General features: G+C 36.7%; 1 protein-coding gene and 1 long non-coding RNA gene across 3 annotated transcripts in view; one reads left to right on the top strand and one right to left on the bottom strand.

Annotated features, from left to right (window-relative positions):
• The window catches only part of LOC110390766, a 42,234-nt gene extending 28,633 nt beyond the window's left edge, over positions 1-13,601 (bottom strand). For both annotated transcript variants that reach the window (XR_002433837.1, XR_002433838.1), the window contains exons 1-3: positions 12,967-13,601; positions 11,911-12,127; positions 559-623 (exon numbers count right to left, since the gene is read on the bottom strand). This is a non-coding gene — a long non-coding RNA (uncharacterized LOC110390766). The remainder of the gene's footprint in view (positions 1-558; positions 624-11,910; positions 12,128-12,966) is intronic.
• Positions 1-20,437, top strand: part of ESR1 (estrogen receptor 1) — a 188,566-nt gene that overhangs the window by 64,800 nt on the left and 103,329 nt on the right. The window contains 1 exon segment of the mRNA XM_021382255.1: positions 6,911-7,415. Coding sequence (XP_021237930.1) covers positions 6,911-7,415 — 505 coding nt within the window.

Consider the following 20,437-nt stretch of genomic DNA (forward strand, 5'->3'; position numbering starts at 1 on the left):
AAGTCATACCATTGTAACATTGCTTGCCTAGGAGTGAACACCTTTGCCCACAAGTGGTTAAGGTTTTCCTTAAGAAAGCAGAGATGTCTTTTTTCTTCTTCTTTTTCTTTTTTCCTTTTCTGTCTGCATGAAAACATCTGCTAACCCTTTGAAACCTCAGTATTTGCTAATATCTTTTGAGTTTGTCCAGAGTACTCAGGTATTTTGGCCCATTTTATATATGTAGTAAGTCATTTATCCTGCCTGAGTTGGGCATAATTATTTAGTGCTATCCTCTCCTATCTTTGTTAGGCACAAAAACACAGAAGAAATACACAAGCTAGTTATATTACAGCATGTATTCTCTGACTTTAAGAAAGGGTATTTCTACACATTGTTTTCTATTGCTGAATTGAAGAGGAAGATGGTGTCCCATTTTGGTGTCAGGAAATTCAGTTTCCAGGTCTGGGGGCTGAAATTCAGCATTATAACTGACAAAATAATCTACACTGAAGTCCAGACTCTTACTCTGCCCCAGAGGGGTAATGAAGGGGGAAAACTTTTGGTCTGTATACTTACCTGGCTGGTAGCATGTCAGCCATTCTTTTGTGAAATTTCATGCCCAGTCTTGTCGGTACTAGGATCTGAGAGAGAAAAGAGCAGGCTCAGTCAGGAGAGTTTTATAAATCTTAGCTTTGAAAAAACAGCAATTTTTTCAAGGGTTTAATAATTGTCCAAATGTGGATTGTTTTCTTTCCAGTTGGCTCAAATTCTTTTGAGTCATTCTCTCTGAGCTCATCACTAATGCATAAGATTTCCACCTGAATAGTGAAAATCTGATCACATCATAAATATCTGTAAGCAAATTCTTAAAATGTAGTGCATTAGAATACTATACCAAAAGCTATAGGGACATCCCAGCCTAGTGTTTCTATTGACTACATAGATAATTTCACATGAAATATGTAATAGATCTTCTCACACAGAGTATAGGCAAAACTAAAGGTTTTTAAATCAATGAACATGCATATGGAGTAACTGTATTCCACAGCTTCTTGTTTGGAATAATAAATATTTAGAGCAAATGCTCTCAAATTCTCTAATCACATTTGGCATGTGAAAACAGAAACTCCTCTTTTAACTGTAAATTCAACCTGAAATGTAAATGTTGAGTTAAAAAACTTGGGTCCACTATTATTTGTGTCATGACTGGATTTGGTATTTTCTTTTTTTTTTTTGGAGGGGGGGAGAAGGAGAAGGTATGCATTCTCATACTGATTTATAACAGTTTTAAATGTTATAAACTGCCAATAACAGATTGAAAAGCTTGTCTCTGCTAAGAGCCTAAAGAATTTTAAAACAGACCTCATGCCATGCCTAGAGGTATCAAGGGCTTTATTATTCCTTTTCGGAGATGATTTATAAAGCAGTGGGGTAGATGGTGCTGTTCTCCAGCTGTCTATCTTGAGGAGTTTCCTCACTGGACTAAACACAACATAATCTCTCTGTAATGCTACAGTGGAATCTTGGAAAAACATAATGTTCCTCCCGTTATGTGCAAAAGATTCTTCTTTAATTGCAGCATCTAAAAAAAGCTTCTATCTTTATAGTTGTGGAACCAAAGCAATGAAGTTTATGGTCTCTCACTGTCAGCAGATTTATGGAAAATTTATAGTATATCTTCTCAGTTCTGAGTTTACCGCTTTGTTGGAATACTTACTAAAGCTAGCACTGAAAAAAACTACCAACAACCAATGCAGGATTAGGAGTTTTGCTAACTTTAAAGTTTCTTGTTATTTGAATAGTTCAAATATAGTTTTTACTTTCATCTCCTTTTCCCTGAAACAGCTACTTTATCTTTTCCAGAATCAAGAATTTGTTCAGTTGGGGCTGTTTCTTCCTCAAATTCTTTTTTTTTTTTTTTTTTTTTTTTTTTCTCTCTGTAAATTGGGCTTGTTCTGTTACCATGACCTGATTGACTTTCAGGACTTTTAGTTGGTACAAAATTGATGATAGCAGTGGGAATCCCCAAGCCTTCTCTAATACTTAGATAAGTTAGCACAATATTTTCTATGTATTTTTTTATTCTTGCTTTTTTTTTCTGTTAATGAGTCCATTTTGCTGGTGCACCTTTATTTATAATCAGTGGAAGAAGGCTGCTTCACTTATTTTTACGCTATGTTCCAAATTTGAAGTGAAAAGACGTGCATGTTTTCTGTTATGTTAAGAATCCTGAATATGATTCAAGACCCTCTTGTTTCTAGCTGGCAAGCATGTTGGACTGGTGGTCCAGTTGAGCCAAACTGTGCAAACTCTGCTTGTTTAATCTGATCAGTATAGTTGGTTGTCTGCAAAAAAGCACAGAAATGCAAAAACTAGAACCAAACTGTAGTCATCAATGAATTGAAATGGGCAGAATTTGCGTTCAGAAACATATTTAAATGTTATTCAGATCTAAATTATGTAATTTTAACCACAGAAATGCAATTTCCTTTTACTGTTTCTACGTATAGTATTTTATTACTGCAATTTAGAGTGAAATCCTTACTACAGAATCTGAATTGGGCATTAGAACTCTGATTTATCAAGAAAAGGAAAATAGACTGAGATGTTAAAAAGGAAAGTGCAAGGGTTTAGTCAGCCACTTTCATGTAATTAGTTCATTTCTCATTTCTATGACAAAGAGTGTCTAAATCTTCACTGATTCATAAACATCTTTGCATTCAATCTCACTAAAAATCACTGAGTGGGAAGAAGCAGTTTCTGTTTTGACCTTCCTGGCCAACATCAGTAGTGCTCCTCAGTTACAGTGGACTGTCCTCTCCTGGTTTTTCAGTATTCTGTAATTGCTAATCTGTATTTCCTCCCTGCATACATATTATTGAGGCCGTGGAGTGTGTCCAGAGAGGGGCAACAAAAGTGGTGAGGGGTCTGTAGCACAAGTCTTATGAGGAGTGGATGAGGGAACTGGGATTGTTTAGACTGGAGAAGAGGAGGCTCAGGGGAGACCTTATTGCTCTCTACAACTACCTGAAAAGTGGTTGTAGTGAGGTGGAGGTTGACCTCTCTCATAATTAGTGACAGAACAAGAGGAATGGCTTCAAGTTGTGCCAGGGGAGATTCAGATTGGATGTTAGGAAAAATTTCTTCTCTGGAAGAGTGGTTAGCCACTGGAATGGGCTGCCCAAGGAAGTCGTGGAGTCACCATCCCCGGAGGTGTTCAAGAAATGTTTATATGTTGTACTAGGGGACATGGTTTAGTGGGGAAATATTGGTGGTAGGTGGATGGTTGAACTGGATGATCTTGGAGGTCTTTTCCAACCTTGATGATTATATGATTCTATGATTCTGGTACGGATAATAAAATCATTATTTCTTCAGTTAAACCTCAAAAAAAAAAAAAAAAAAAAAAGACAAAAAAAACCAGTCCTGTAAACTTACAAACTTTTCAGAGTCTGCAGAACCAGTTTCCCTCAATATTTTATGGGGACATGTGAAAGGTTGGGATAGATGACTTTCTCCTGTGATATGTTCTACATAGCCCCCCCAAAATATAAAACCTTCAGTAAGGTGAGAGAAATATATATGGGAACTGAAAACACATTAGTGGAGAAATGCCTAAATCTATAAGATATAAGGTGGATTTCCCATTGACATGGTATTTTTCAAACACTTCTGTCTAGCACTGGAAATGAAGATGTTGTAGCCAGTTCTTGTTTTCATTTATTCGAGTTACTACCTGTGATTTAAAAAAAATAGTGTATGAGGAAAGCCCATCTCTTTGAAGTCATATATGGAGTATATACATGAAGTGGGATTTAGTGTTACCAAGTTTTTGCATAGACTGTTGGTCCACTGGTGAAAAATACGAAATCTTCTTGCTATATCCTGTACATATTTCTATATTGTATAAAAAAATGTGTAGAACATGACATGTAATAGATTAGAGAGACTGAACTGTATGGTGGAGTAAGTCTTGGCCTTTAGGCACAAAGAGCAGGTTTTAGAAACTAAAGTCCCTTTCCTGGCCAAGCCCACAAGCCAACACATTCAATGTTATCTCTAAAGCAGGGTGAAACTCTATATGTTACTTTGGAGCAAGTAGGGTAGCAAACACCATGCAGGACAAGGAAAATAAACATTTTTGATAATCTGTTTCATTTTACAGTTTTTTTTTTTTTAAGTCTAAATTTGTCTAGTATGTAGAATAAAAAAAAAATGCTTTTATGCAGTATGCACAAATCAAAAATTCACCTTCCTGGAATTTTGCTAGAATAACCAGCTCCACATCCCTCCCCCAGTCCTTGTCCTTTATTTCCCCCTTGATCTTACTCTACCAAAAAAAAAAAAAAAAAAAAAAAAAAAGTTGAGGCAAACCTTACAGAGTACTATCCCGACAATTTCTAGCTCGCTCGTGAGACTGTGGTGGTGGCACATCTTTTTCTGCTGAGTTGTTTTCCAGGCTATATGTTGCATGGATACTGTGGTTATGTATTTCTGAGCCCTTTTAGGGGCAGGACTGCAACTTTTTACACTGGTCAGTTGAAAATTGTTCATAGGGTCTCCGGTTAAATGCTGCGGAGCACATGTGATGCTGCTTTTGCTTAACACTACAGTGCGTTTCAACGTTGTTTCTATATGGTAGAAATTTTAACTATTTGTCCCTGTGATAACATACAATCCTCCCAAAATAATTCATGACTTTTAAAAAAAAATTGCATGTAAAGAGCACTGAGGTTGCACAGGACGCACTCAGAAATCAGCTCTGTGCGCACACACTTCTATCTCCCCTCTACTGCACAGCTATTACGCTTTAATGTTTTATTACATGTCAATGTAGTATTTCTGAAATAGCATGCACATCAGATAATGCTTTAAATACAAATTTAAAGTCCATTTTGTAGTATACATAAGAAGTGGGTACTTCATACGGCAGACAGGTTCACATTAATTCTCAGATTATGCAGCATAATATGGGACAGTGCTTCTTCTATGTATTACTGAGGCACGAAATGAATCTATAAGAGTGACCGACCTTAAACTCGTAACTGCCATTCATTTCAGACTGTGTAGCCCAGCAGACAGGCTGTTGAGAGCTAGCTTGCTTGCTGTTTTGTGAGTCTCTGCAGATGCACATTCAACCACTCTATGCAAACATGCACACACTCTCTTTTTTTTCTCTCACACTCTCTGGCATATTTTCAGAATAACTCTTCGAAGACTTTCTGAACTGCTGGGTATGATTGTCTGATTATTATTATTATTATTTTTTAACTGGGAACATGTTTAGTCCAGTGTTATTTAAACAGGCTTATCTCTTTGATCAAAGTCTACAATCTGAAATTTGAACAGGGTAGGGAGAGTGGTGGGGAGGGTGAGGAAATCTATCAAGTACATATTTATGTGTGTACTGCTGTCTTAGCTGCATGTCTGTAGAGGTACAGATATATATTACTTAGTGCAATCTTGCAAATATAAGTAACTGCTTTTTTAACAGAAGTTCTAAAACACCATATTATTACTAAGATAAAACAGATTATAGCAAACTTTTCTCAAAGCTATCAGTGACCTGTACATTCAATTTTTTGGTTTCTTGGGTTTTTTTGAAGGTTGAATTGAGTAACTGTGGAGTTGTTTAAATATAGAATAGACTTCACTAGTATTCAAATCATGCTAACTGGAGTCCATATATTGATGTGTTAAGGGTCAACATTAACCTATTTAACTGAGTGAACCACAGACCTAACCTAATAGTGCTAGAGAACTTGGGACAGTTTCTGAAGGTTTTCATTTAGGTGGTTCAGGAGAACCGGTTTGCAAAAAGTTAAAATTTATATGGAACGAGATTGCAAGATGAAGCATGCATACCACACCTTTTCATTATGTTCTTTCTCCTCCTTTTTTTTTTTTTTTTCCCTAAAGATAACTTTGAGAGTTATTTCAGTTTATTTTAAACCTGATTCCATTCAAGAGCTTTATTTTCCAGTTGATTGCCAAATCTGAGTTTGCTGAGCTTTTGTTCGTGGGTATAGAAAAAAAAATAATCCTGTATTCATTTTTTTATGCACTGAAATCATTCTTCCCAACTTCTAAGATCTTACGATGGCAAAGTCTGAAGGATGCTTTGCTTCATCATTTTACAAGCTAAAAAAGAAACAGATAGAAATTTATGGGCTAATGTAAATCTTTTCCTTACATTTTAATGTAAATTTTCACTTCAGCTAGTTCAGCTATAACTGATAAAGCTTGTTATAAACCTTTTCTCCTACACAGACCTTTTACATTCTTTAATTTCTGTTAGCTAGTTTTGTTGACGGAGGCTGGTTACACACATACAGACGCATGCGCTTGCACACTCGTTCTGCTTTGCCATATCTCAGTTACAGCATAGTCCTACCCAGGGTCATTGCAATGTACACATTACATATTTCTAGCAAACACGAAAATGAATCAAACTGGGAGAGATAAGCGCAGATAGATTGGAGCCTGCTAAGGAAATAAAAGGCAGTAATCTGGCTGACCACTGGACTAGTCTTCCTGGTCTGATTTCAGCGTCCTTTCCCGTTAGCTGCTGTGGAGTGCTGGGTGCCCTGCAGTGAAAAATTAAATGACTAGCAAGAATAAAGTAACATTTAGTGGGACAATTGTTTGGTGTAACTCCAAAACTAATTGTTTCTGAAGTGATGTTTAAATCAGCGTCGGCACAAGGCAAGAGCCCCTGGCTCACAGCCAGCACCTTGTAACGCATATTAGCGCAGATGAGGAGTTCTTAAAAGTTAGAGGGAGACGGAGAGAGAGAATGTGCCTTTCCAGTGCTCACCCTGCATTTGTTTGTATACTCCTCCTTGCCGAGATCAGAGGAATACCTGTCTAGTGCTGCTTTAACATGATTTGTGCTGAGCCTCAGAATAGGTTCTGGTGTTTTTTTTAGGTGGGCTGCCAGCTGCCGATCTCGCTGTTGACAGTAAAAGCAGATATGTTCCTTGCTCACTGCCATTAGCAATGACCATGACCCTTCACACCAAAGCCTCTGGAGTTACCCTGCTGCACCAGATTCAAGGCACTGAACTGGAGACTCTGAGCAGACCTCAGCTGAAGATTCCCCTGGAACGATCGCTCAGCGACATGTACGTGGAAAGCAACAAGACAGGAGTTTTTAACTACCCAGAAGGGGCCACCTATGATTTTGGTACTACCGCTCCAGTGTACGGCTCTACTACACTCAGTTATGCCCCTACTTCTGAATCTTATGGGTCCAGCAGCCTGGCAGGATTTCACTCTCTGAACAATGTCCCACCAAGCCCAGTGGTGTTCTTGCAAACGGCACCCCAGCTCTCACCCTTCATCCATCACCACAGCCAGCAGGTACCCTACTACCTTGAAAATGAACAGGGCAGCTTTGGGATGAGGGAAGCTGCTCCTCCAGCCTTCTACAGGTAAGTGCTACAGAAAATTTCTTCTTTAAGCAGCTATGCTGAGAAGTCAGAACGTTGAAATATGTGTGCCCTAGGCTTTCATTTTTGTGTAAAGGACTCTGTAATCTCATGGAATCGTCCATGATATCAAGACCATAAAAATAGTGGAGGATAAAACAAAACTGTAACTCACAGCTTACCGTGCCTGTAAGCTGTAAATTTTGAAAACTGTACATAAATGGGAAACAAATTAGATAATGAGTGTAAATGTTTCCTGGGAAAACATGAAATCATAATTGATTAAGGAGTGGCAAACAATCTCCCTGTTGCAATATATTAAAATTACTGTCTGGAAGTATGCTAAGAACATGTGAGTGGCTTTTTGTTCAGCTCTTAGCTGCTTGTAAGAGTATTTCCCACTTCTGGTTTCCTTTACAGGATAAGTGACTTATATAGGAAGTAGTTCAGAGGCACAGCGTCCTTCCTAATCAAACTGTTAGAGCTGAGTCAGTGACAGTATTTCAGTCAGCAGCCACCTTAATGATAAACCACATAAGATAGCCATAAGAACTATGTGCCTGGCATTTTTAATCCAGCTTTGATATATATTAAGTATAAATTTAGCATGCTGCATTTCAAAATAAATTTCTATAAATTTAAATATAAATATAAATATAATGCATTATTTTATTTATTTTATATTTATCCTTCAATAGAAGTGTTTTAATATGTATTGACAATTGTGAAAACATTTCTGAAATATGTAGGAGAAACTGATAGAACTGTAGCTTCCAAGAAAATATAATCAAATACACCAATACCCACACTGTTAATATTTGTGCACTGTTAGTGGCATAATTTTGTATCAACATATTATGACAGACTTCAGTGAATTAAAGTGAACAGTTAGCTATATATTGTTTTTCCCAAATGCTGTCCATATCTGTTTATTTGGGAGGTACAAGTGAGTTTGATACCAATGGAGTGACCCTCCAAAAATAAAACCAGGTTAATCTTTCCCTGCCGAGGCCAGACTTATTTGTGCAAAATAATATGTTGCTGGGAACAGCAATGTAGGCTATTAAACACAGAGTAACTCAGCCTGAGAAAATCTTGTAGCAGAATCTGGTCCAAAAAAGCAGATGGTGGTTGCACTTTTTGCAAATGATTAATCAGTTTTGGGGATCAGGTGGAATAAAGGCAAGTGAAAAGATAAGGGTTAGGCCAGGCAGTCCAACAAAGTTGTCTCTCAGCTGAACTGATTCAAACAAAATGCATTTTAGAGCAACTAAAGGCAATACCTCTAGGAGGGATGAATACGTGTCTGAACATTAAGTATCTGGATTGTTTAACAGTGATATGAGAGTAAACGTGTATTTTGCACTAGGTTTCAGATTGTTTTTTATTTTTATTGTTATTGTTATTTTTATTTTTTAAAATATGAATATCTAGTGCAAAACCCTGTTAGAAAGCATGTAAGGGATGTGAGATGTGTAAACAGTGGAGTAGTGAGTTTGTGAAGCTGAAATGCACACAGGAAATGTGCTACAGTGAGGGCTTTTTACTTAAGGAGGGAGAAAAACCAAGAATCATCTGGAAATGAAAACTGAACTGTGGAAATGGCATTATTTTATTTTCTAACAGTGAATTGAGGTGGAACACTTCAAAATAAAACTAGCAAACTTTTTAGTAGTGACATTCAGCTACTGCAGCAGACATTGAAGGGCAGAATTGGATTCCCCATTTCCTGATATTTCCAATCAAGGATGGGTGTGTCCTTTCAAGATGCATTTTAGACATATACAATTTATGGGGCTTAAAGCAGTGGAAATTAGAGGAATGTATGATCTCGGATGTGCAGGTGGTTTATCTGTATACAGTTATATGACTGATTTAATGGCCTCTTCTAGCCACGATTCTGTAAAGCACATTTGACATGGTAATAGGAAATGTGCACCAAAGTCCTCCCTATGATTATCTTCTGTTACCAGGCATAGTACTGTTAGAATTAAATTGATAAAGCTTTGCTTTTTTGAATTTCGCTAAGACCCTATTTGGAAAGTTACATCTTGACAAAATTAAATTTTAGGTCTTTATTCTTGTACTCCAATCATAAATAGTACGCTGGAAATACTCTAAATAGCTGTTCAGTGGCTGGGAGATATTTCAGTATCTAATCATGGGGTACAAGAACAAGTTCTTACAAAAATTTTAATGCATTACTTTCCAATTTGCTTTATTCAATTTGTCTGTTACAACCCAATCTGAATTCAATGTCTCAGTTGGATTCTGGGAGAAAAGAGAGCATGAGGCAGTGTAATTTGGCAATAAATACAGAGATGCTGGAGATTTGAAGATGTCCAACTAACGAAATGATGAATTTCTGATGTAACATACCAGTAGGTGTGGTAAAGGCAAAAAACCTCAAACCAAAAACCCTACCAAAATTTGAAATCTATCATGATCAGTTTATGATATGGTTGCTTGCTGTTATAATAAGTAATGTAACCTGAGACTCAGGAAGGCCCCTTGGGAATTCTTATTTGCCCTTTTGGTGTAACAGTTGTGCTGTTTAGCTTGCAATACTGGAAAGTTTGCATTGCATCCTCCTGTTATACGCTGGAGTTGAGATGCAAAATAGTGCATTTTTTGATACAAGAGACTAGGACAATAAACATTCACTGTAGATAGGAGCTGAAATTATATTTTGTATATACTCAGATAAAATACTTAAAGTATTCAGTCACAAAACTAAAAACATTTCACATGTAATAAGGAAAATTTTTAATGTCATTTCATTTTGTTAATAAGCATTGAAAATCATGCTATTAACACGTATTTGTTAATTTACAGATGTATATTAATACCAATGTTATATTTCATTTCTTTCAAATTGTGTTTTCATTTCAAAAGACTGTTTCTTACTGCAAGATAATGACAGACTTCTGTGTCCAGTTGTAGAACATAACAGTACATTGAGAAAAGAACAAGTGTTGTCAATAATAATAATTAAAAAATATAACACCAGTCTCTTTCTTACTATACTTTCTAAATCATGGGTCATCAGAAGTTGAGATAAGAGAATGGGTTTAATTAATTCATATTTTGCTGTCTTTAGCTTGGCTTTTTTTATATCTGACCTTGTGGATGGTTTTATAGGGAGCCAAACTAAAATACCTTTCCCTTATCTCACAGAGTCTGAATCTTCCAGTAAGGGGGAGGAGGCATAGCACTAGTAATGTTTTTAATTCTCTTCAGATCTTACATATACTTTATTTTCTCCAATACATTTTTTTAGTAGCGGTTTTTATTAAAGGCAGATTACTAGTTGATTATTATTACAGGAAATCCTGCACTCGTGGGTACTAGAGTAAACTAATTGAAAAATTTCTTTTGTTCTTAACTATTACATTTGGGTTCTGGTCAAACTGTTTCCTTGTCGTTTTGGTCAGGTTTTTGTTCATTCATGGAAATACCATGAAGCCATTCAGTAGCTAATTTACCTCCGTAAATTCCTATAAACAGCATCAAAGATGAATAGTTTTGTTCTTCCAGTGTGCACTGTTTGAATGTTATCCCACTGAGTCTGCGCTTCTCAATAAAATTCTGTCTGTATTTCAGGCTCTCTGTAGCCTTTGTTTGGTGCTGCTTCCAAATCTGACAGAAGCCCACGTAAAATAGATGGCTCTTACCAACTACCAGATGAGTGAGTTTTTTGTTTGTAGTGAGTGACAGAGCCAGGGAAAGTCAGCATATACACCCAGAAATATTAAAATGAAAAATCATTAGTTACTTCCTCTAGTCCCTCAAGCTCTGGAATTAGGTTAAGATAATAATTTGTTTAGTTTTACTCCTTATTATCATATTGAAATTGACACTGAGCTTCTATAAACCAGTTGTTCCAAACAGTATGATCACAACTTTCCACACAATGCTTTCCAAAATGGAGAAAGGTTACAAATGTAGATTGACTTTTCTGCATTTCATAAACCTGTTTGAAGAACAGTGTTATTTAATGTGTTTTTTTTTTAACCTTCTCTGATTCATTATGAATTTTTAGAGCTGCTCACATTGAATTCTAAATAAGGAGGATTTTTTCAAATTTTAAGATTAAAAGATTTTTACAATGAATCCAAAAATCAAAGGATGGTGTTTTTTTTTTTTTTAAATTTTTTTTTTATTTGTAATGAAGTATGAGTTATTCCAGAACATGAAGGAATACTATGTACTATAAAGTTGTTGTTTATCTCTAAAGCATCAATCTGTTCTCAGGTCCTCTTCAAGCATCACTGAGGTATGACATTTGACCAGAGTTTCCTCACAGAAAACAGAAAGCGTTTCTGTTTTCAGAGGTTGTCCTGGTATACCTGTTAATTTTACAGCAATAGATGCCTGTAATGAAAGAGAGAGGATAACTGCATGTTTTTCTATCTCATGGAAGTGCTGTAAAGATAAATCTGTTTAAGGTTCTGAGGTACTTATACATTACAATCATGAGGGACTTGTACATACTGACCTTTTTGTATTTTCAGCTCTCCTTTGGGAATGTATTGATGCAATTTGAGAGGCTGTAAGATTAGATGGGGCTGGTAGATATTACACAGAATCTAACGTGCATCTTCAACTTCCTGTAGCAGCAGGTAGCTGTCAGTGAGGATAGTAACCTAGGATACCTCAAATAGCATAAGATGTGGACAGCAGCACCAAACCTTCACATGGTCTCTTTTCTTAGTCTGTGGAAAAACAGAGAAAAAGAGGTGCTATAAACAAACACATAACCTCTTTCTAAGGTACATGGTTCTAATAGACCAGATGTATCAGGGTCTAGAAACGTGAGTTTCTCTTTCTGTACCATAAAGATAGCCAAACAGACTCATTCTTGTATAGATATCTATTTAAAGGATTCCAGTTGCTGGAAGAGTCCTTCTCTCATCTGACTCAAGATCTTCTAGTGCAAGGCTATGAACTTCTGAGATACTACTTGCCAAATTTCACCTACTACGTACTTACAGTGACACCTCTTTAAGACAGGAAGACTATAAAATTTAATTTGCAAGTTAATCTTCCTCAACAAGGTATAACAATATTGGAATTGGGAATAATCTGGGCAATTAATTTTAATCTTTCAATAGAACAAGGAAATGTAGTCCTTAGAAAACATGGGGCTTAAATATGTATGCCTTATACATAAATTCTATTTGATAGATGTTCAAAACAACACCAGTGATCTTCCAGCCATTGCAGTGACAATCTTAACTAGTGACACAACTACTAGCATGTACATAAATAAGAAAAGATCACTCTTTCTTTTTTTTTTTTTCCCTCTCTATGGAAGCCATTAGTAAAAGAAAATAACAGTAATGGTTGAAAATGTGAAGTAACTAAGAATGCTTCTTAAGCAAGCTGTTAGTGGCTAACAATGAAAAGACTTGCATGTGACCACTTCGTATCCAGTGGGTAAAAAATCAGTTTACAGCTTCAAGAGTATAGTCTGTCACACAATGAGTGGAATATATTGCATTCTGTTTCCACATGCTGCTGTCTCACAACAATGCCAACTCTCAAATCTTACCTCTCTAGGACTTGGGCAGCAGTATCTGTGTAGAGTAGCTTTTGAGAGCCTTCACCTCCCCTTGACGATGACACACCTGTGAGCAGCTAGGCAGCACTGAGATGCGTTTTTTATCCACGCATTTCACTCTCCAATCATAAGTTACATGAGCATGGAGTAAATTTTCTTCATCCTAATCATCGTGTTACAGATACGATTTCCTAGTGAAAACTTGTATTTTTCCTTTGAATATTTTTCCATGTCTCATTGATTGCTAGTGAAAATCTTGTCCAATTCAATCACAAATCAAATACTTCCAGTCCTCTCTGTCATTTTATTATTTGCTATCACACAAACCTGTGAAACACTGCTTTGTTGAGTACAGTTTGCTTTAGAATTGATTTGTGCTGCTAAGATATAACTACAGAACACTTCCTAGGATGATGCAAAGGCAGTTTCTAAGCTAGGAAGAAAGGGGAAAGAAAATTTATTGCAAGACAGAAAAAGTCTCAGCTCACAGTAAATACAAATGGTTAGGAAGGTAGGATGCAGAAAGCAGAAGCAGCATAAAATTTAGGGCCCAAATCTTAAATAACAATACTGAGAAACTCATAATATGCTTTCCCGATAGCCTCCACTTCTGGTTTAAATTGAAACATACAACACCTGCAGCATTTTTGCTACTTCCCTTTTCCTTTATTTTTTGAACCTTAAATGTTATTGAGGTTTATGTGATAAGATTTGCTCATTTGTTAATCTAAGAAAAATATTCCAGTTTTTAAAAATTTACATTTTTTCTCCTCTTCATAGTTGGTCGGTAAAGCAACACAAACTTTAGAAGGTGCTAACTCTAAAAATAATTTTTAATTTTTCCCTTGAAGACAAGTACTATAAAATCTGTTTTTTGGCAAAACTAAAACGTCATATAATGCCTCATCATCTGTATTTTATTAGCTTATAAAGCTAGTAAACATTCTTAAAACATTTGTTGTGCTGAGCTATCTTGATCAAACAATATATCTAATTATTACTCAGTAACTTCTATCAACTAGTGCCTAAAGGAAATTAATTCAAGTGAGTGTTCCCTACTTTGGTTATTAGTTACACCTTGAACTTGAGATGAGATTCCTGCTTCAAATTACATATCACAGAATCCCTGTACTCAGAAAACTGTAGCAGTGACAAAGAATACTAAGGCTGAGAGCATATGCCAGATCTAGATATCTTTGGGGAGCTAACATGTCAAAGAACAGCTTTGTCTGTTTGCTTCCATTCTGGAGTAAAATGATACTCCTCCTTTAGTGAAACTGATAAACACAAGCAAGGAAAAATGACAATGTTGCCAAAATATGAGCCACTGTAACACAGTTCCTACCTTGCAATGGTTTTACATGATTTCAATTTACTAGAATGTATGGGTCGAAAAATATGAATAACTTTGTCTTCGTGAGAAATATAGTCCTAGTTTTAATTGACAAGGTTATCAATTAGAGATAAAGGCATTCAAATCCTGGATGTGGTGCTTTGGCAGATTCTTAATTATCTAAAAGCTGACCAATTAGATTCATGGGGAAAGGTGGAGAGACAGAAACGCCTATAAAATAACATAACTGAAAGTTTTAATGGCAACAACGTAAGAACCAGTATAATTGTAAGAGGTATTAAGAATACCTTCAAGGCACATTGGAGCTCAAGAATTTCAACAATACTAAAGTAGGTTGCACACTGGTAAGCTACTATTACTTATTCCGGATCCAAGCAATCAAAGTTGTTAACGAAAGAAAGCAAATCTGATTCTGCAGAGAATATTTTGAACATCTAAGAGCAAAACTCCGCTTTACTTTCAGGCAGATTTAGTAATGTTTTCTTCTTTTCAGATCTACCTAGGTTACTCTCTTTACTGATTACATATGCTGTCCAGCTTTCTCTTGTATTTTCAGTGTTAAATGATAGTCCCAGGTAGGTTTTTTTTTTTTCAGCATTTTGCCAGAAAAAAAAGCCTCAACATTTTAAGTATCAGGTAGGAGAGAGAAAATTTTGCTATAGAAAAACCAGGTAATTATTTTTATTGTCTAGCCTAGCCACCTTTGTAATATAAAGCTTTAATATTTGATAGTGTCAAGTCTGGGATGTTTTCGCTTTTCTTTTCTTTTTTTTTTTTTTTTGCCAGAAAATCTGCTCAAATTTAAGCTACGTTCTCTTGAAGCATCATACTTTTCACAGTAGGAAGCAGTTTGCATTTGTTAGCTAAATTACATGAAATTTCATCTTTATCATGCATGCTTGATCCTTTCTCAGCTATTGTATAATGACTTGATTGCAAAAGCTTCCTTCTCTGACAAAATGGGTCAGATTGCTTCTCCCAACAGCTGCATGGCTTTTGAACAGGACTTTCTCTGCAATTATTGCTTTGGGCTGAGGCAAGTTACTGTGAGAAGAGAATCAAAGATTTATATAAGTTTGGAAGGGCCTCTGGAGAATATCTGGTCAACATCCTGCTCAATATAGGGCTAACAACAAAGTTAGATCAGTTTGCTCAGGCCTTTATACAGCTGAGTCATGTATATACCCAGGAACAGAGATTCCACATACATACAGGACAACCTCTTATATCACTCAATCACTCTTACTGTTTCCTAGTGTGCGGTCATAATTTTCTTTGCTAAAACTTGTGCATGTTCTCTCTCTTACTTTTGTTGTGCATCTCCCAGAAGAGTCTGTCTCCATCTCCATTACATTCTTCCCTTACATAGCTGAGGTCAGCAACAAAATCCTGCCTTAGACCACTATTCTAAGTGATGATAACCATCATCTTGGTGGTTATCCCTTGGAATTGCTCCAGTTTGTCAAGGATCATCTTGAACTCAGAAGCCCAAAACTGGAGGCAGTTTCACAAGTGGCAAAGAGAGGGGAATAATCTCTTCTCTCAGCCTCCTGCCTATGCTTATGTTAGTATGGCCCAGGATGGATAAGGCCTTCCTGCTGCCAGGGCACACTGCAAAATCCTGTTTAACTTGTCTGCCAGGGCCCTGGATAACACCCTGCAGAGCTGCTTTCCAGCCTTTTGTGTACTTCTGCAGGGAGTTCCATCCCAGGTGCATGGCTTTACATTTACCAGTGTTGAAATTTCTTTTGGGCCATTTCTCCGGCCTGGCGAGGTCCCTCTGACTGGCAGCCTTGCTTTTCAGCATGACTACCATTCTGCACACCCTTCTTGCCAATATGGTATGGTGCATTAGCTTGCTAAGGATGTAATTTATCCCTTACTCCCTGTTGTTAATAAAATTTCCACCTCACTATTGATTATACAGGAATGCTACTAGTGGCTGGCCAACGATTGGACTTTGTACTGCTGATAACAACCTGTTGAGACTAGCGGTCCAGTCATTTTCCACCCTCATGACAGTTCACATCTGCAGTCCACATCTAGCTAATTTTGCTTCAACACTGCACATGAGAAAAAATGGTTTATCTTCTGTTTTTAATGTCTTGTTGCCTTGTGTTAGTTCTAAAGAATTTGGCAGAAGTCACACCAGTAATATGCAGTTCAAAAAAATAAGCTTGTAAGATTGAAACAGGAGTAGGTAAAGGAGATCTCACTAAAGAACAGAATGGGGATGGAAAAGTGACCTGGAAGGGCTGGTAAGTTACAAACTTTAGATCCTTGTAAGGATGCTGTTGTGAACTGGCAGACAAAACACAGACAAAGAAAAGGAAGGAATGGTCTAGTAGGAGGATGCAGATATTGTATAAGAGTTTGAGAAGAACCAGGAAAGTAAAGTAGGAGAAACTCCAGAAGAAGACTGAGCTGGAGAAAAAGAGTGGAATTCAGAGGTACTCATGAACTGAGACTTGGAGTGGAGACAGTGGCTATAAACAAAATTGAAACAGAGTGTATGTTGCAGAGAATGGGGCAAATAAATTTGAGAGGGAGATACAGGCTGTGGTCTCAGGCTGTGTAGAACAATATTCCTCCTAACAGATGCATGAAACTCTTGCATTTCATTCCTGTTCATTGCAGACTCACCTTGAAGGTAATGGATTAGCCTATCTGGTTGTTATTTCAGTAGCCCAAGTGGTAGAGGTCAATGTTGTTAATTGAGCTTCCATCGTTTTTGACACACTGACTGCCACTAAGGGACTCAATGAAATCTGGATTTGGGTGTTGATGATTTACTTTCTTTAAAGCCTTGGCATTTTGCATCTCCACAGAGAAAATATAATAATGTAACATCAGAAAGATTATTTCATCAGCCTTCCAAAAGCTGAGATGTGCCAGGAGTTAATTTGTTTGCCTAATTTCAATACATGTGAAATGAAGGTATTACTGCTTTACCACACAGGAGCCTTATGAACAAACATTTATTGGTGTCTGTGAAGTACCCAGCTGCTATAATGAGAAGTACTATAGAAAATCACATGCAGAAAATAAATAAGACTGTATTCAGAGCAGACTTGAATAAGAAGTTTGACATGAGGCTACAGCTGAGCAAGGAAAAAACATGAGAAAGATTAGTAGATGCTCAGTCAGTGAATATAATTTTGGAAACTAACAATGATATTACTAAACTGTTTGAAATGGAAAAAAAATGTTCACAGGAATGTTAAACATGCATACCTAGTGTTTTTCCTGGGAAAAAATAAAGAACAAAAACCAAAACCAAAATCAAAAACCCACAACGATAGATATATCTCAACTTCCATCCTGGTATAGAATTGTATGTTCAGTTACTTTGTATTTATTTAGCAGGGAGATAAGGGATGACTGTGCAGAAACAAGGAGTTAATGTACTAGTGTTTCATGTTCTTTTGATTTGCTTCTGACATGTACTGTTTGTGATGTGACCCTCAGTTTGTTTTATCCCTTACTTAAGATGAAGGATTTTTCTGGTTTCATTTCAACAAAGCACCAAGGATCTTACTCTTCATAGGAAGAGATGCGTTTCAGTATAAAAGCGAGTCCATAAAAAATATTAATTTCTCTATGTCCCTTTTTAGAAAGCATTTAGGAAAATTACCAAGGCCAAGAATGTTTTCACTGAACAGTTAACATCAGCTTCTTTATTATTCAATAAATAGCAGCATTAGGTATTAATAGCTTCAAGCTGTTTTCGTGTATGACCTATTTTCTGACTCATACATGCCTTGTTTCCTCTTTATCTAACTCACTTTACTGTTAACAAATGTTGAGCTGTCTGGAAATGGCAAGTAACCCGAAAGCCTTAGAGGCTGGCCCTGTGTCTCTGCTCTCCCTCCAAGCTGTTTCAGAACTAAAACTTGGAAGAGTGGAGCAAAATGAGTTGTCTTGCTTACGACAGGGCAGATATAGTGAAAAATAAATGGAAACAGGTCTCTAACAGCTCAGGTTCATGTCTTCTGCCAAGAACTTGGCAGTTTCTGTCACATGACAACCTAAAATGAGGAGTCTGGAGGTGGTTGTTGTAGGGTAGACCTGTCTCCAGGTTATCTGAGGAAAATCTACTTGTCCCAGAGAAATTACTCAGATCTGTCTCTGTCTTTTATGATTACATCAGTGAGAAAATTTAGGATACAGTCTGTGTTATATGAAGAATTCTGAATCCTAGACTGAGAATCAGACTTTTCCTTTAACTGTCTGAGCATGAGAGATATTCAAGACTGCTTTTGTGAGAAGCGAGACTCCTTAAAAGGTGTAATGCTAGAAACACATTAGTCCAATCTATTCCAAACAGAAAAAAAAAAAAAAGAAATATAGATCCAATGAAAAGAAGGTCAGATATTTCATTCATTTACCAAGGTGAATACAATCACTAGCTTTACTCTACCAATCAGTCTTCTCAATGTAGTTGAGGTGTATGGGTTTTATGTAGTGTATATTGTGAATTATTGTATGGAAATCACTAGATAAATGTTTCCAATGGATATTTCTGCAAGTGGGAAACGACATCACACTCCGTACCAGACTTCTGTCTGTGCTAGGCTCTACACTAAAATTGTCATGAGGAACAGTTAATTGAAGAACTACTTTTATTCCTTATATTTCCATTTTGGTACAATCAGCATTCTCAATTGCTTTCATTTTCTTTTTTTAACCCTTGGGTCTTCCGAAGATCTCAGGTGCTAAGTTTCTACCATTAGACGTGCATAGCTGCTCTATAGAAGGAACAGTCTTGCATGAGGTGATGCATTAAAAAATCAATTCATGTTTGCAAACATTTTTTAGAAAGCCTTTTGACTATGAATAAATTCAAACTAAAACTTACTTGCAGATACCTGTAAGTAATCTGTAATTTCAGCAGAGTTGACTCCATAGCAACTGACTGTTTTGTATAGTGGATTTTTACAGACTCAGCGGTCTGCATGAAATCGGTGGTGGAATGCTCTTCATCTCTCTTTTCCTACATCTCTTTCTCACTTCCTAACTCACTAGCATGTGCAGCAGCAAGTCTTCATGTAAGCACCTTGATGCAGAACTACACCTCTTCTTCTGCCTACTGCTGTGTGTACACCTGCACTGTTTAACTGATGTGGTTTATGTGCTCCAGCACATGGAGTTGGTGATGAGGTGAGCTTCTGTGCTAGGGATGCAAATGTGTTTCCACATATCAAGAGCAAGTGAAAAGAAGACTTAAGAATATGGATTGCGTGGAAGTTCCCACTAGGGTTTGCAAAGGAGTGCTAGGGCTGGAAAATGAAGATGCTATCAAAGCCTCTTCAGTATAAAACTCCGCACTGTTGGCTTATCATTCCATTTTATGCGTTAAGCTTTCCGATATGACATGACTGAAGAAGGTTTGGGATTCTGGACTTATCATCAAACAGTTATTGATTAGAATTATTTAACTTGGTGATCTATAAGGCTATATAAATATGTCTGTGAAATGAAGTGACTATGGTTTCAAACTTGGTTATCTAATGGTATATGCTTGAATTCAAAGATGATTACCTGAGATGCTTGATGGAACCCTGTGAAGAAATGCAGTACAATTTTAAAACTGTTATTGAGGTTTTAGAATATTATTAATTTCTAATATTAGAACATAATTAAAACAGAAACAGAATTCAAATAACCTTTGTGTAATGAATGAAATATTCACTTGTTTGTCTTATAGATATATGCTTTTAGTTCTCTTATAATTTTTTTTCAATCTTTTAATGGTTTTTTGATACCTTATAGAGATATGTTTTTAAAATATGTTGAATATAGAGAAAGCTTGAAAATCAAGCTTTAATTTTGGTCATATTTATATCACATTAAGCCAAGATGAGAGACTGAGGTTGTGTTCCAATTTGCTACTCATGCAGGTAGTTTTCTAGAAGAGTGATATCTGGAATCTTGAATACTTTTGGGACCACTTTGGTGGGAGGCTGTTTTGAAGGCAGGCGAATTGTAGCCGCTGATTACTGCTCAGTCCCAACCCTAGAAGTGGTTATGTGTCTGTGATCAGATCTGACTGCCTTCCCAGAGTGAAGGTGAGGAGGGGAGTGGTGCAGTCATCCTTCTGTCTTAGAC

This window comes from Numida meleagris, unplaced genomic scaffold (assembly GCF_002078875.1).
Source record: "Numida meleagris isolate 19003 breed g44 Domestic line unplaced genomic scaffold, NumMel1.0 unplaced_Scaffold193, whole genome shotgun sequence".
Classification (NCBI taxonomy): domain Eukaryota; kingdom Metazoa; phylum Chordata; class Aves; order Galliformes; family Numididae; genus Numida; species Numida meleagris.